Source organism: Tenrec ecaudatus, chromosome 9, assembly GCF_050624435.1.
Source record: "Tenrec ecaudatus isolate mTenEca1 chromosome 9, mTenEca1.hap1, whole genome shotgun sequence".
Lineage (NCBI taxonomy): Eukaryota > Metazoa > Chordata > Mammalia > Afrosoricida > Tenrecidae > Tenrec > Tenrec ecaudatus.
The window spans coordinates 86,573,827-86,588,869 of record NC_134538.1 but is presented as its reverse complement, the minus strand read 5'-3'; the positions used below and the strand labels follow the sequence as shown (position 1 = coordinate 86,588,869).

Genomic DNA, 15,043 nt, shown 5'->3' with positions numbered 1-15,043 from the left:
TAGGGCTCTAGATTTTTTTTCTCACTTTCTAGTCATGTGACAAGTTTAAGCAATGAAAGATGAACTGAGTATTTGTTAAAAGCTTCTCATTGTTAACCTTTCTTTAACTTTGATTTTTTTATAGCTTTTGACCGTATTTGGGAATTTTCTAGAGAAACCAGTTGTCATGGAAATTTTCCGCCCACATTACAGCACACTAATACACATGTTTGATGCAGAGTTGGATATGTGCAAGCACTTGTATAATGAACACACAAAACAGGTAAGTGGGGGATAAAGTCGAGCACATCCATGATGTCATTTTTCAAAATTAGATTTTATTTTGGGTTAATGAAGATATTGTACGGAAAATGCAGACAACCCCCATATCTTTCTCCCCAGCATATTTTTACTCCTGTTACTTCTTGCATCCCTGTGACACATTTGTTACAATTGATGAACCCATCTTGATAAGTTATTGTTAACGGAAGGCCATGTGTGGTCCTGCTGTACGGTTTTGACAAATGTGCGATGGCATGTGTCTACCAGCACAGGGTCGCTGTCTTCAGAGTCCCACCTGCTGCCCGATTATAATGTCTTTTTAAATGTGGGTAATGATGGCCAGTTGGAACTCTATTTGATCATAAATGAAGAGTAGACGTCGAAACTATAAATGTCATGCTTTCATTGGGTTCCTTTTTGAGATGGAGGAGTTGGTAGAAACATCTGTCAGTTTTTCTAATAACCAAGTCACGTGTGTGCTTCATCGATTTCTACTGTAAAAAATATCGAAACGCGCAATTGCTACACGGTTTGAAAGCACTCTGACGACCTTCCTTCCTTTTCACCAAATATCCACTTGCAGATTGAACACGGAGATGTAATTCTTCACAAGAACATGCCATTTACCTCAGGAAACGTCAAGTGGGCCAATGAAGTTCTCGAACGACTTCATATATCTTGGTCAAACTTTACATCTCTCCATTATCTGTAAGCACCTCGGCTAATTTCATAGTAGAATGATCCTTGATGACAAAAGAGTTTCTGCATTTTAATACAGTAGTGAGGTGTACATACTAGCACAGAGCGTTAAGAGTCAACGGAGGGATTTACCATATATACTTGAGTAGAAGCTGACCCGACTATCAGCCGAGGCACCTAATTTTACCACAAAAACGGCATTAAAATGTGCTGAAAAAACTCTGCTTACACATGAATATATATGTAGCCTGATGGTGTTCAAATATTTTAAATGCAGTTATTATAACTTATGTTTCCATGCTTCCAGATCCTTGTCTTTCTCATTTTTATTTCCTTGTCACTAACAATGTGTTCATAGAATTTTTCTTTAGTCATTAATACTCCTTTTATTATGCAGATCCTTGTCTCCTCTTGTAAAAATTGGTAAATTGATGCTTCTTGTATTCAGTAATACCACAGCGGTTCCATTTCTTTCACAACTTTTAAATGAAAATTCATAAGGATTATTTGGTATTCCTCTTTCTGTTTATATTATATAATATGTGTCCATATGTATCATGTTACTGAAAATAATCTGAAACCTAGGAAAATGGAAAACCCCTATTTCTACAGATTCTTGGAAAGCCCTGACGGTGCCTTAATTTATCAAAAGTATGTTGAGATGACAACTTTGCTCAAACAATTTGAAAATCGTGTCTATGATGAATGGAAACGTGATGTGGATGAAATCTGTGAGTTCAATTTGAATCAACCTTTGATTAAATCCAGTGCCATAGACGGTCTTCTCAGTGTCAACTTCGACCCAAAGGTAGGGATTTGAGTCTTTTAAGATGTTACATAGGGGTTGTTTTTATTACCTGTTTATTTCTATTACTTCCACGAAACTTAAATCGTCAGCTGTGAAGAACAGTGCCGTGAATAGCTTCTCATAGAGCTCTGTTCCCCATAGTCCATAGTACTCTTTATTATTTTGCTTTCTAATTATTTACTGAGCTCATCCTTATTAGAAAGCAGCGGCTGAGGGCAGAGCGGGTGTCAGTTCATCTTTATATTTTGTTTCTAGCAGTGTTTCCGGCACATAGTAGCTCAAGTTAATTGAATCCTTAGTCTAATATCAGATACTGTCAGGCTTGAACTATAATTATAACACATATACCAATACCTCATTAAAATGACATCATGTGAGTTAAGATTTAGGGAATCCACAGAATAGATAGAATAAGAGACCATCTGTCAAATTTTGATTTCTTATCATTTCTTTCAAAGGGAAAGCTAGTTTAAATGTTGATTAAATAGGTGGTAATTTTCATCAAACCAATTTTATATAAAACACCATATTAATACTAAAATAATAGTAACAGTTAAGTAATATCCGAGAGGGAGATAACTTTAATTGACTATATCTTTGTTATTCCATAATGAGCCATAGAGAAAGGGAAATTGTGTGTATTTTCTGAATTTCATTTTCTCGTAATTTCGTTGTTATACAATAACAAAACTATAGCAACTTTATCGACAAGTATGTGAATGTGCCGATTGATATGTTACATTATAAAGCATATGCATATAACAAGCATAGTGTGTATGTTTATATGTTTTAAACATCCTGTCTCCAAGTCCCTCAACAAGAAGGACTGACACACTCGCTGCTGCGGGCCACTTCAGGAGCCCAAGCATAACTGTGCGGGTGGCTCAGGACCCTGGTACTTGACTCTTATATGCAGGGTGGCTACGCGCAGGACCCGGCTCGACACTATCTGAGGACCGCAGCAGTCTCCAGGCCTGGTATCTAGCTGGATGCCAACACTAAACCCCAACCTTCCTCCTATCAAGTCTGTTGCAACTCACGGCGACCCTATGGGACAGAAGCACTCTCTCCCTGCACAGTTTCCAAGGCGGGAGCAGCAGTCCTCCCTCTCTCTCACTGTGTGACTCAGGGGTTGGAGCTGCTGAGCTGTGGAGTTGGCACCCAACTCAGGACCCACGACACCACCAAGACTCCTGACAAGAGGCACAGAATAAGTCATCTTTTAGTTACCTGCTGTAATGTGCTTTTGCACTACAGAACCACTAAATATGAGAATACGTATTTATACATTTCCATGACAAAAGTACGTGTAAGGATGTAAACATCTGAATTTTTAGAGGGGGTACATTATATATATTAACTATTAGCAATTACCTACAGCTTTTCAGAACAGTGAAGTATATGCCGACTAAGTTGGAAAGCAAGCGTCACTGAGTTGGATAGCCATGCTCTACACCCTTATTATATCTAGATAGATAGATATGCACACACACAAATCAATAGCATTTCATTTTATAAAATCTAGTGCACTTAAGTAAATGTATGAGCTAGAGAATTAAAGATGATTTTTGCATCTTGATTTTAGAAAAACAATTGATAGGATCTAAAGTCCTGAGATCTAAGATCTGCTGCTGCTGCTGTTAGGTGACATTGCGTCGGTCCCCACCCTTAGCAACCTGTGCACAGCAGAAAGAAACGCTGCCCAGGCCTGTACCACCTTCCCCATTGTTCCTATGACTGAGCCCATTGTTGCAGCCACTGTGTCAGTTCATCTCTTCAAGGGCCGTCCTCTCCTTCCCTGCCCCTTACCCTACCGAACGTGATGTCCTTCTCCTCCCGATAACTGGTTTCTCCTGACAACATGTCCAAAGATGAAGTTTTGCCATCCTTGCCTCGAAGGAGCCCTCTGGCCGTATTTCTTCTAAGACAGATCGGTTCTCCTTTCTAGCAAAGTGCAAGGCATTATAAATACACATAATATATTATCCCAGTTAACCTATGGAGCAACGACCTGAAGATCAACTAGTTTAACCTCTTTAGGATATTGTGCAATTTTCCTCCAGAACCTAAGGTACAGGGATGGCCAGTTCTGCTGCAAAGCAGCATCATTTTTTATTCAGAATTACTGCACAGTCAGTGACCGGAGATTGTTGGTGAAATGACCAAGGCCTCATCTGCTCATCAAAAGACTGGTGCCTTGAACTTGCCAGCGACTCCACGGGCGAAGACGCAGTAGTGCGCTTCCATTAAGTTTGTGACATCAGTGTTCTGTAGCAGCGGTTCTCAGCCTATGGGTCACGACCCCTTTGGGGGTCAACCCCTTTAACAGGGGTCACCCAATTCATAACAGTAGCAAATTGACAGTGATGAAGTAGCCACAAAAATAATGTTATGGTTGGGGTAGGGGGGCTCACCGCAACATGAAGAAAGGGTCGCGACATTAGGAAGGCTGAGAACCGCTGCTCCAGGGGGTGGTTGTGAGTCCGAATCTACTCAAGAGCAGTGGTTTGTTTTGCTTTTATTTTGCACCGAAAGGGTTGCTCAGTGGAAGGCATAAGAGTTACGGGGGACGAGGAGCAGGGACGTTAACAGCCTCGAACGTAACGGCACTCGTGAGAATGAACATCGCGCACTTGACCTTGGCAACGGCGTGATGCACACATGTGGAAGTGGGTGTTGGAGTGGTTTCAGCTCTGACAAGGTCGAGCAAAGGTGTTTTGAAATCAGAATTTTGTGAGGTGCAGAGTGTGTGGGTGAACTAGCTGCTGGAGAGTGCTCGAGGTGTACATTCGCTCGTGGTCTGTATCCCTAAGCCTTTTGGTTCACTTCAGTGCAGGTTTTGGCATTTCTAACGTTTCTTGCTGAAAAAAATTGGATGGCTGGTCAAAGTGTCGTATACATTATCGTGCTGGACCGAAGTTGTGTTTCCAAAGCAAACTGTACAAGAAAGCGCAGGGCACTGGGAAAGCAAGTCCACTTTGAACCCTGGTGGCATGGTGCCTACGCGTTAGGCTGCGGTGTGCAAGGTCAGCAGTTTGGAATCACTAGCTGCTCCTTGGGAGAAGGATGGGGCTTTCTGCTCCCATGAACTGTGACAGTCTCCCAGGGTGCAGTTCTGCCCGTTCCTATAGGGTCACTAGTGTTAGCTTCAACCCCAGGGCAGTGAGTTTTATCAGTGGTGCGTTTGAGAAATATCTGAGCTTGATTCTTCAAGAACATCTGAAACACTAATTTCTTTGCCTTGATGGTTTTAAGTACAGCAATCCCTGGATGAACGAGTAAGTGTTTTACGTAAAACCTGTGTTCAGTGAGAAGGGTGTTCTTAAACTAGGTAACACCCTTGCTTCTGTCCCCATAGCTGGTAGCTGTGTTGAGAGAAGTGAAATACCTTCTGATGTTGAAGAAGCCAGACATACCGGCTTCAGCCTTAGCCAGCTTCAAGAAGAGGAACACAATTTTAAAGGTTTGTGGTTTGCATGGTGCCTAGGGCATGCTTCAAATAAATTCTTCACCACTCGCATGCAGGCAGGTGGCACTGGAATGCCTTTACAGCAGAGAAAGTATAGCTGGTGCTGTAACATCCCAGCCCATTTTTCACCGGGGTTTCCTTTGCTTCGGGCAGTACATTGGAAGTCTGGACCTCCTCGTGCACGCGTACAACACGCTGAAGCAGACCCTCCTGGAAGTGGAATACCCGCTGGTTGAAGATGAGCTGACGGCTGTCGGGGACCAGCTGAAGGACGCAGCGACGTCGCTCACCTGGCGGGATGACTGCTGGGAGTACATCGAGAGGGTGAAGAGGACCACTTTGGAGCTGGAGCGCCGGGTGCTGCAGACTCAGAGCAACGTCAAAGCCATCCAGCAAACAATGAAAGCCTGGGCCGACTGCACGCTCCTGCCCAGGAGGGAGCACCGGAGGGAGGCCCTCTTTCCTTCCGAGGACAAGGGTGCTATCTTTGCTAAAAAATACAGGTTAATCCAGGAAGATGGCCGCAAGATACACGACTTGGTAGAGGTGATTTCTTTCATGGTTTCAATAGTTGTAGAAGATTGCTTTACTAAGTTTGGAGAGAAGGAAAACTAATAATATAGTTGTACCTTTTATTGGGCCCTAAAAACCTTATGTATCTTTTTGTTGTTGTAAAAAACATCCACTATAGGGCTTTGCGTGTGGTTTTGTTGGGCGTTTTTAAGTGACGACATTCACCTCGCTTATGATTTCCGTAGGCCTCCTTGTTCTCACCCCCGAGAGAAGCGACTAGAATAGGCTGTTGTTGTTGATCGGGGCCATCGAGTCAGTTTGAACTCAGAGCGGCCCTCTGTAGCAATGAGAAACATGCCAAAGTGTTCGAATATATTCCCGTTAGCCTTTCCTGTCTCTTAAAAATATTGGAATGGGTGATCGTCTCAATGAACGAGACCCTTGCTCTTTTGACAGTTGCATCTTCTTTTAGGATGCTGCTAATAGTGACCACTGTTGAATGTCCAATACGTGTTAACTGTCTTACATGCATCATCTCATGTAGCACTCAGCTCTCTTCTCAGGAGGCCAGAGTTGCTCTCCTTTGAACAGATACTTGAATTGTTTAGAACAGTAAAACACACTATTCTAAGAGGAGCAGTTTAAGGAAATTAGAAATTGAAGCAGAATACAAAAATCAAACCAAACCAAGTGTTTTGTCTTACAGAGCTTAAAGCTAGTCAGGGAAGATAGTAAGAAAAAATGACCAACATACACTATCAGCTAGTGATAAGAAAAATGAACACAACAATGAAAACAGGAGTTGAGTACACAGGATGGGCAGTGAGGGGAGTTAGTGTTTTAGTTGGGGGTCCTTGGTAAGAGCTATCTACACAGGTGACAATGGTGCAGACTGCAAGAAGAAGATGAGTCAGGTGGACTTCAGGAGAAGGAGGGTGTGTTCTAGATTGAGAAAAGGGCAAAGGCTTGGAGGAGGCCAGCTGGAGAGCCGTGGCTGAAGCAGCACCAACAAGGGGGAGAGTAGGTGGGATGGATTTTGGAAGGGACTAAGGTCCTATCACATGGTTCGTCTGTGTAAGGATGTCAGCTATTACTCTGGGTGAAAACAGCAACCAGAGACTCGGTTGAAAGACTTCTCGGTTGAGTGTAAGCCACAAGGAAGCAAGGGGATAGACAGGGAGACCATTAAGAGGTTACACACGTATTCATTGTGGATTATGAAGAGAGCAGAGAGCCTTCTAGTCAGCTCTCATTGCAGTGTATCTGTTTCTCTGTTCTGGTTTCTGCCTTGGCCTCTGCCCTCTACCCTCTGCCCTCTGCCCTGTATAGCGGCCTTTATCAGCCAGGTGGTCTCTGGAATCTCCCATGTTACCCCCTGACCTGTTCCAATTTGATGTCTCTGGCCCATTGTATACCCAGCTAATAGCAGTCCATAACCAGATCTCAGCTCATGTAAAACTCCACCCTGATCCACCAATTTGTCCTTTCTTCCACCCACACTCTTGGAAGATGCCGAGGCAGAAGAACCTCGCTGTTTGATGGAGCATTAAGAGAACATGGACTTCTCTGAGGCCTGTGTTTCCCCAAACTGGAATATCATTTCAAAGGCTGCTCGTGGGTAGTTCACAAAAAGTAGTTCTGGGTACTTGAATAAGATTTGGGGATATTTTTCATTAAAACCAAGTTTAACAGATTTGGGTAAAAGGTGCACTTTGAGTCTCTCAGAGTAATATATAGTTATACTTTCCCTGACATAGTTCTATCTAGCTAACGCTAGGTATCCATGAAGGTGTTCTAGTGTTCTGTAAAGGAAGAGTTTGTTTATCGCATGGCCCTAGAAGGCCAAGGTCAAGGCTACATACCATTAGGGTCAGAACAGAAGCTGTGGGCAAGGTTCGGTGCATGAGAATTCATTGAAAACTAGTACATTTCTTGCCCGTAGTTGAAGATAATAATCTTTGTATTGGTTTTCCCTTAAAAGTGGCTTTGCATGTATTACATAAAGGAACTTCAGGCCCTAACGCCTTGCAGAGCTCTTTGTCGCCTGGCTTCCGACACGGCAGCCTCGTCTTTGAGTACTCCTGTGTTGTGCACAGAGATGCCGTCCTTCTCTACGGAAACGAAGTGGAAAGCGTTCATTGTTGTATTCTTTACGTTGTTATTTTAACAGTTTCATTGTCAGATGATTCATTTACCATACAGTTCAGTGGTTTAAATACCTATATACTCAAGTATAAGCCGACTCGATTATCCACCGAGGCACCTAACTGTACCACAAAAACTGCATTAAAAATGCTGAAAAACTTGGCTTATACTTGAGTATATATGGTATAGTCAAAAGAGTTGTGTAATCATCTCCACAATCAATTTGTGGACATCCTTTTCATTCTTGCACTTGTTAGTATTAGCTCCTCATTGCCCCCAACCTCGTCTGCCATAACTCTAAGGAACTATTAATGTGGTTACTGTCTCTATGGAATACTTATCCTGGACTCCTGTAAAGACAATCCTACAGCCCCCTACTACAATGACAGCATAACAAAATGCCAAAAAATAACTCAAAAGGAAGAAGATAATAGAAATTAAAAATGGGTCAAAGAAAAAACAATACGTTAAATTTTAGCTTTCCTATAGTTTTAGTAATCTACTTTCCAATGCACTCTGAGGACAAGACTCACTGGTGTGAGGTTATTCAGTGTAGGCTTAACCTGAACTGTGGACTCCGTAAATGGATTTTCTTAGCCTTCTGAGAACCGTATGCTTAGAATTTATGCTCTAATTTTGGTCAATATTATTAATATGCAACTATTAATACTTGCTTTTAGGAAAACAGGAAGCTCTTCAAAGCCAGTCCTTCTCTGGACACATGGAAGATGTACGTGGAATTCATCGATGACATCGTGGTAGAAGGCTTTTTTCAAGCTATCATGCACGACTTGGATTTCTTTCTGATAAATACGGAGAAACAGTTGAAGCCTGCGCCATTTTTTCAAGCACAAATGATCCTCATGCCCCCTGAGGTTGTGTTTAAGCCGTCTTTAGAAAGAGAGGCTGGTGACAGCTTCTATGACCTGGTAGAAGAAATGCTTTGTGGCAGTTTTAGAATGTCTGCCCAGATGCAACGAGTAGCTTCCCATCTGGAAGTCGCAAATTATCAGGTATCATATTTCTAATTAGACATTAGCGTGGCTTTTAGATTGTGGTAAAATGCAGGTAACAGGACACTTGCCAGTCCAGCAGTTTTGCATGGTGCCCCTCAGGAGCACCGGTTACATCGTTGCGCTGTGCAGCCAGCATCCCCGTCCTTGTTGAATTGTTGCCCTGCCATTAGCGCAAACCATGTCCTATGTAGAACACTTCCTCTCGCCACCCTTCCTCCCCCGACAGCCACTGGGAGCTGCGCTTTCTAGCCAGGTGTGCAAAGTAGGTAGTAGATTTGACTTTATTCAAAAACAAAATGGGGTTATGGAGCGCTCACAGCAAGGAGAAGCTGGAGGGAAATGGTTTAACATTTTTATGTTGTTCAAAGGATTTTTCCCTCGAACAATTGCCTAGATTCTGTTAATTGTCAAATAATTGGTAGGGAAAGACTGGTTTTAGTAATACGTGGCTTTCCTCTCATTTAGATTGACATGGAAAACATGTTAGGCCTGGCGGAGGTGAGGCAGGAGATAATGAGCAGAGTGGCAGATGTCATCCAAAAAGTCTTAGACTTCAGGAACACCCTGGAGACCTACGCATACCTCTGGGTGGATGAGCGAGCAGAATTCCTGAAGCACTTTCTCCTGCATGGCCACACTTTAACAACTGAGGAGATGGACGCTGGTGCAAGTGAAGAAATTCCAGAACAGCCACCAACTCTTGAGCAGTTCAAAGAACAGGTAAGGGAAAGCCTTAGCATTTTACATAGCTGTTGGCTTTGGGTTGAGTTGTTACCATTTTTTCCTCCCCTTTCTAATTATAGATTGACATGTATGAGGCCTTGTATGTTCAGATGAGCCAGTTTGACGACTTCCGAGTTTTTGACAGTTGGTTCAAGGTAGACATGAAGCCTTTCAAGGTGAGCTTGCTGAACATTATCAAGAGATGGAGCTGGATGTTTCAGGAGCACCTTTTGAGATTTGTCATCGACAGGTAGCCTTTTGTACTTTGGTATTTGGATGGAATGCTTAATTTTAAAACTTGGTCATTTCCTAAAGTTGTTACATTTTAAGAGCAATAGAACTGCCAATTTTGGAATAGAGTTAACAAATCATGTTTTTTTTTTTTCAGTGCACTTGGCAAATTTATTTGACCAGAGAGATTTTTACAACACAGCACTGTCAAACATTGTGCAGAACTTCTATTCTGTAGAACACACTTTCATAAAAGCACAGCTATGTTTAGATCTATCCTAGCTGAGAATCCAGTGGTCTTGTGAAGGGTATTGAAAAAATAAGTTTAGAACTAGATAGAGAGACTTGCACGGTAATATATCTCTAATTAATTCACTTATATCCATTTTTTTATTCTTTTAAAAAATCATTTTATTGGGGGCTCATACAACTCTTAATCACAATCCATACCTCTATCCACTGTGAAAAACACATTTGTACATTGGTTGCCATCATCCTTTTCAAAACGTGTTCTTTTGACTTGAGCCCTTGGTATCAGCTAACAAATCATGTTTAACCAGGTGTATAATAAAAATAAATTCCAGTCAAGCATTACAGTAAAGTATTAGGGTGTTTAATTTGTGTCTGTACCTATAATGTATGTGCACACACGCATGTTTTTTAATAGTTTGAATGAGCTACAAGAATTTATAAAGGAGACAGATGCAGGACTTCAAAGAGAATTAAATGAAGGTGCTCACAGTGGTTTAGTTGACATCATGGGGCATCTCCTGGCTGTGAGGAGCCGACAGAGAGCTACCGATGAACTATTTGAACCGCTAAAAGAAACCATCACCCTCTTGGAAAGCTATGGCCAGAAGATGCCTGAACAAGTTTATATTCAGCTGGAGGTAAGAATGGAGGTGAATGATGAAAATCACTAACCAAACCCAATACATGCACACACTCATTACATCTTTATTACACCTTTTACCGTAGACACTAATGTCTTCATTTTATAGGTTAGGAGTCTGAAACATAAAGAAATTTAATAACTTGGTCAAGGTCACACAAGTAGCACAGCCAGCCAACACTCCTATGGAGGTGTGTTTCATGCCAGCATCCAGGGCCACTGGCACAGTGATTATGACTCACAGTGACTATCTCCGTTTCTGATCTTCTCCTGAGGAATGGCTATAGAGGATTTGAACCACTGACCTTGTAGTAAGCAGTCGGACACCTAACTCACCCACCAGGGCTCCTTTTATGCCAACATACTCACCGGTAATCACTGTCCCCCTGTCTGCTGGTTTGATTGCGAGGATATAGAAATCGCCTCTCAGCTGCTTTCAGGGGTCTATTTTACCATCACTTTTGCACATGAAATATATCAGAGCTCTTTTACACTGAGCAATGCATGTCTTTTGGGGAGGATGCTAATCTTTGGATGTATACCATGGACATGCTAAGAAAGTAAACCTGACTTGGATGACAAAATCACGGGGTCCCAAAACAGGATCCCTAGCGCATTATCCTGCCTCCATGCTCTGCAAAGGGTGGCTGATTGGTAGGAGCAAAGGAAAACCGAGCATGTTTTAAAACAATTGAAAGCACTGACACAGATGCCGCAGTTGAGGATCTGCTTCCACACGCACATTGAACCGGAACCGTAGTCGCAATACTTCCCCTCTACCCCTGCAATCAACATTTTAGAACATTTTCTTCATTCTTGCACACAATTTTTATTAGATACTTTTATTAGGGGCTCTTACAGCTCATCACAATCCATACAATCATCCAGTGTGTCAAGCATATTTGCACATATGCTGCCATCATTTTCAAAGCATCCTCTTCCCACTCGAGCCCCTGATATCTGCTCCCAATTTCTTCCCGCTCCCTCCTCCACCCACTCTCCCACATGCACCATTGATAAGTTATAGATTATTGTTTTTATAACATCATCCTCCATCGCCCCTCACCCACTTTTCCATTGTTCATCCTCCTGAGTGGGTATTATAGGTTGATCCTTGTGATTGATCCCCCTTTCTCCCCTCTCCATCCCCTAATCCTCCTGCTATCTCTACTCTCATTGTTGGTCCTGGATTCCCTGTATTGCAGGCTCTTATCTGTAGCAGTGTGCATGTTCTGGTCTAATCTGATTTATAAGGTAGAATTGAGATCATGATAGTGGGGGGAAGGAAGTACCAAAGAATTAGAGGAAAGTTGTGCATTTCATTGGTGCTATACTGCACCTGTCCTGGCTCATCGCTTCCCTGTGACCCTTCTGTGAGGGGATGTTCAATTGTCTATAGATGGACATTGGGTCTCCACTCCATGCCACCCCCACATCCCCCATTCACCTTGGGTATGATTTTGTTCTGGGTCTTAGATGCCTGGCACCTGATCCCTTTGACACCTCATGATCACACAGGCTGTTGTGCTTCTTCCATGTGGGCTTTGTTGCTTCTGAGATAGATGGCCACGTGTTTATCTTCAAGCCTTTAAAACCCCAGATGCTCTATCTTCTGATAGCTGGGCACTGTCAGCTTTCTTCATCACATTTACTTATGCACCCATTTTGTCTTCAGCTATCGTGTCAGGAAGGTGAGCATCACAGAATGCCAGATTATTAGAACAAAGTATTCTTGTGTTAAGGGAGTACTTGAGTAACCCAGTGTCCATCTGCACCTTTAATTCTTAACATATAGATATGAGTACATTGGTTTATTCTCCTCTCATTATATATAGTTACATATGTACATGCCTGTATTTAGGGCTCTATAAATGTCCTTTGCCTCCTGGTTCTTTCCTCTATTCCACCAGCAAGATGGTCTATCGATGCAATGTCTCTTTAGTCGATCATCTCCTTTCTACTCCTCAGAATCACGCCACTGAATCTATTCCAACTCACAGTGGCCCTATGGGGCAGAGTAAAACTGCCTCTGAGGGGCTCTGAGACTGCAAATCTTTATGGACATGGAAAGCCTTATCTTTCACCTGTGAAGTGGCTGAAAATCTTGAACTGTTGACCTTATAATTAGCAGTTCAGTATATAACTCACTGTATCAACAGAGCTCATTTTCTACTCTTCTTACACTTATGTTAGTTCAATGCTTGTTTCTTTTCCCCACCCACCAACAATAGCTCCTTACCTCACTCTTCCTCAAATCTACCATATGCTCTGGAGCAAAATGAAACTTTCTAATTGATTGGTTTTATCAAGAGCCTTTTGTGCTAAAAAAAAAAAACCCTTTAGGATCTGCCCCTATCCTTCTAATACTGACCAATATTTATAACACCCAACACTCACCCCTACATCATCTGTAGACTAACCTCACACATGCTGGAAGGATTTTTCCTATTGACATTCAGTCACTCCATTTGCCACAGATTCAGTGAATAGATTATATCAGTTAGACTTTGGAGATCATAATGCTTTTGGGTTTTGTGATTATTATTTTCTTCCAAATAGCTTACTTGTAATCCCCAACCATATAGCAGGTGTTGATGTGGTTGACTTGGATCAAGAGGATGAGCCCCCCTGTGTGACATCTCACTGGTTTCCTAGTAATGGCCCATGAAGGAATTCCATGGGAGATGTAGGTGCCCTGGGTTGGAATTGGAAACCCAAAGTAACACTCTTTCCAGATGAGGATGCAGATGTTTGAGAGATGAAACTCAAAGATGGACGAGCAAGTAGGCTTGGAGAGCCGATTGCAGGTCCCTGGCCTGGTTAGGTGTTCCTGTAGTGGCACTGTGGTAGTTTCCAGGGTTTGTGGTTCAGTACCAGGTGGGCTCCTGGTGGAGGCCCAGGTGCTCTCTCAGGGAAGTTACAGAGTGTGCCTCTCACCCTGGCCGATGGCAGCCATTTGAGTCAACGAATGTGCCTTGCCTCCGTAGCACCTCCGCTCCCATTCAAAGGAGGACAATTTGTACTCTTTATAACGAGCAATTACCAAATCAGTCATCAAATATTTACGGAGGGTTATAAAATCGTCTTTGGGACCTTTGATTCTGCACTACAGCTACAGGCAGGGACCTGTGGTGTTCTCTGACAAAGCCCTCTCAGTGTCCCCGAGATGACCCAGAGGAGCAATGCTTTGTTAGTCTGGATACCAGGAATGCTTTCCAACAGTAATCAGACTCAACTGTTCATCAAAAGAATTTTTTTTTTCATTGTAGGCCAGGAGAACAGAGTGGAGTAGCTCCTTGGACTTGACTTACTGCTTCTTTTGTCCTTGATCAAGTAGGAATTAACCTTCACTTCCCTTTTCCCTTCTCACTTCAAACGTCTCAGTCATCGAAGTAAACCCAGCCTGAACACAGACTCTGTTGAGAAGGTACACACTGGGATATGAGAGCTAGAGGAAAACAGGAAAATGAGGTTGATTCACATCCTCATTCCTGTCCCACCAGATCCAAAGCATCTCTTTTTACATGGCGCTCTTCTCTTTCTGTGTGCCGCTGCTGCACTCTTTCTTCTGGATCATATTGCATTCACGGAGTGAAACTGCACACAGGGTTTGCGAGGCTGGGGCCGTTCAGAAGCAGAGGGCCACGCCTGTCTGCTAAGCTGCTCCTGGGACGGTTTCAACCGCCAATCTTTGACTAGTCGTTGAGCACGCTTAACTGCTTGCACCACCAAGGGGCGCTTTTCTGCTTTCTATAGGCCATCAGTGTTTCAATGTTACTTATTCCACAGCAGAACTATTTGGAAATGCATGATCCTTAATTTGAAAGCATCTTCATCTAATCTGAGATGAAAAAGTACCTCTGGTGTATGATCAGAAGATATGAAAACTGTGGTGCCAGGGGGTCAGCCTGAACTTTAGCCTAGCTCTAAGCCTTGGTGTAAGGAGCCCTGGTTAGAAGTTGGCCTGCTAACCATAAGGTCAGCAGTTTGAAACCAGGCGCCACTCCTCGGGAGAAAAAGAAGCTTTCTATTCTCATTAAGATTCAGTCTCACACTGACCGATGTCTCCCTTCACCCACGTTTCTGTTTTCCGTCCCCCAGGGAGGGGATTATATGTAGACCCTTGTGATCGGTTCCTCTTTTCATCCGTCAGTGTAAAACATAAAAATAAGAATTTATAAATTATCAAGGGTTCCTGAGCGCCAGAGGGAGGGAGGGGAAAATGAGCTGATACCAAGGTCTCAAGTAGAAAAAAGTTTTAAAAATGATGATGGCAACAAATATAC

General features: G+C 42.8%; 1 protein-coding gene across 1 annotated transcript in view; it reads left to right on the top strand.

Moving 5' to 3' along the window:
- DNAH11 (dynein axonemal heavy chain 11) overlaps positions 1–15,043 on the top strand; it is a 319,324-nt gene that overhangs the window by 34,850 nt on the left and 269,431 nt on the right. Inside the window, exons 10-18 of the mRNA XM_075557332.1 lie at positions 125–262; positions 845–969; positions 1,573–1,768; positions 5,127–5,231; positions 5,391–5,783; positions 8,576–8,908; positions 9,377–9,631; positions 9,715–9,884; positions 10,533–10,755. Coding sequence (XP_075413447.1) covers positions 125–262; positions 845–969; positions 1,573–1,768; positions 5,127–5,231; positions 5,391–5,783; positions 8,576–8,908; positions 9,377–9,631; positions 9,715–9,884; positions 10,533–10,755 — 1,938 coding nt within the window. The remainder of the gene's footprint in view (positions 1–124; positions 263–844; positions 970–1,572; positions 1,769–5,126; positions 5,232–5,390; positions 5,784–8,575; positions 8,909–9,376; positions 9,632–9,714; positions 9,885–10,532; positions 10,756–15,043) is intronic.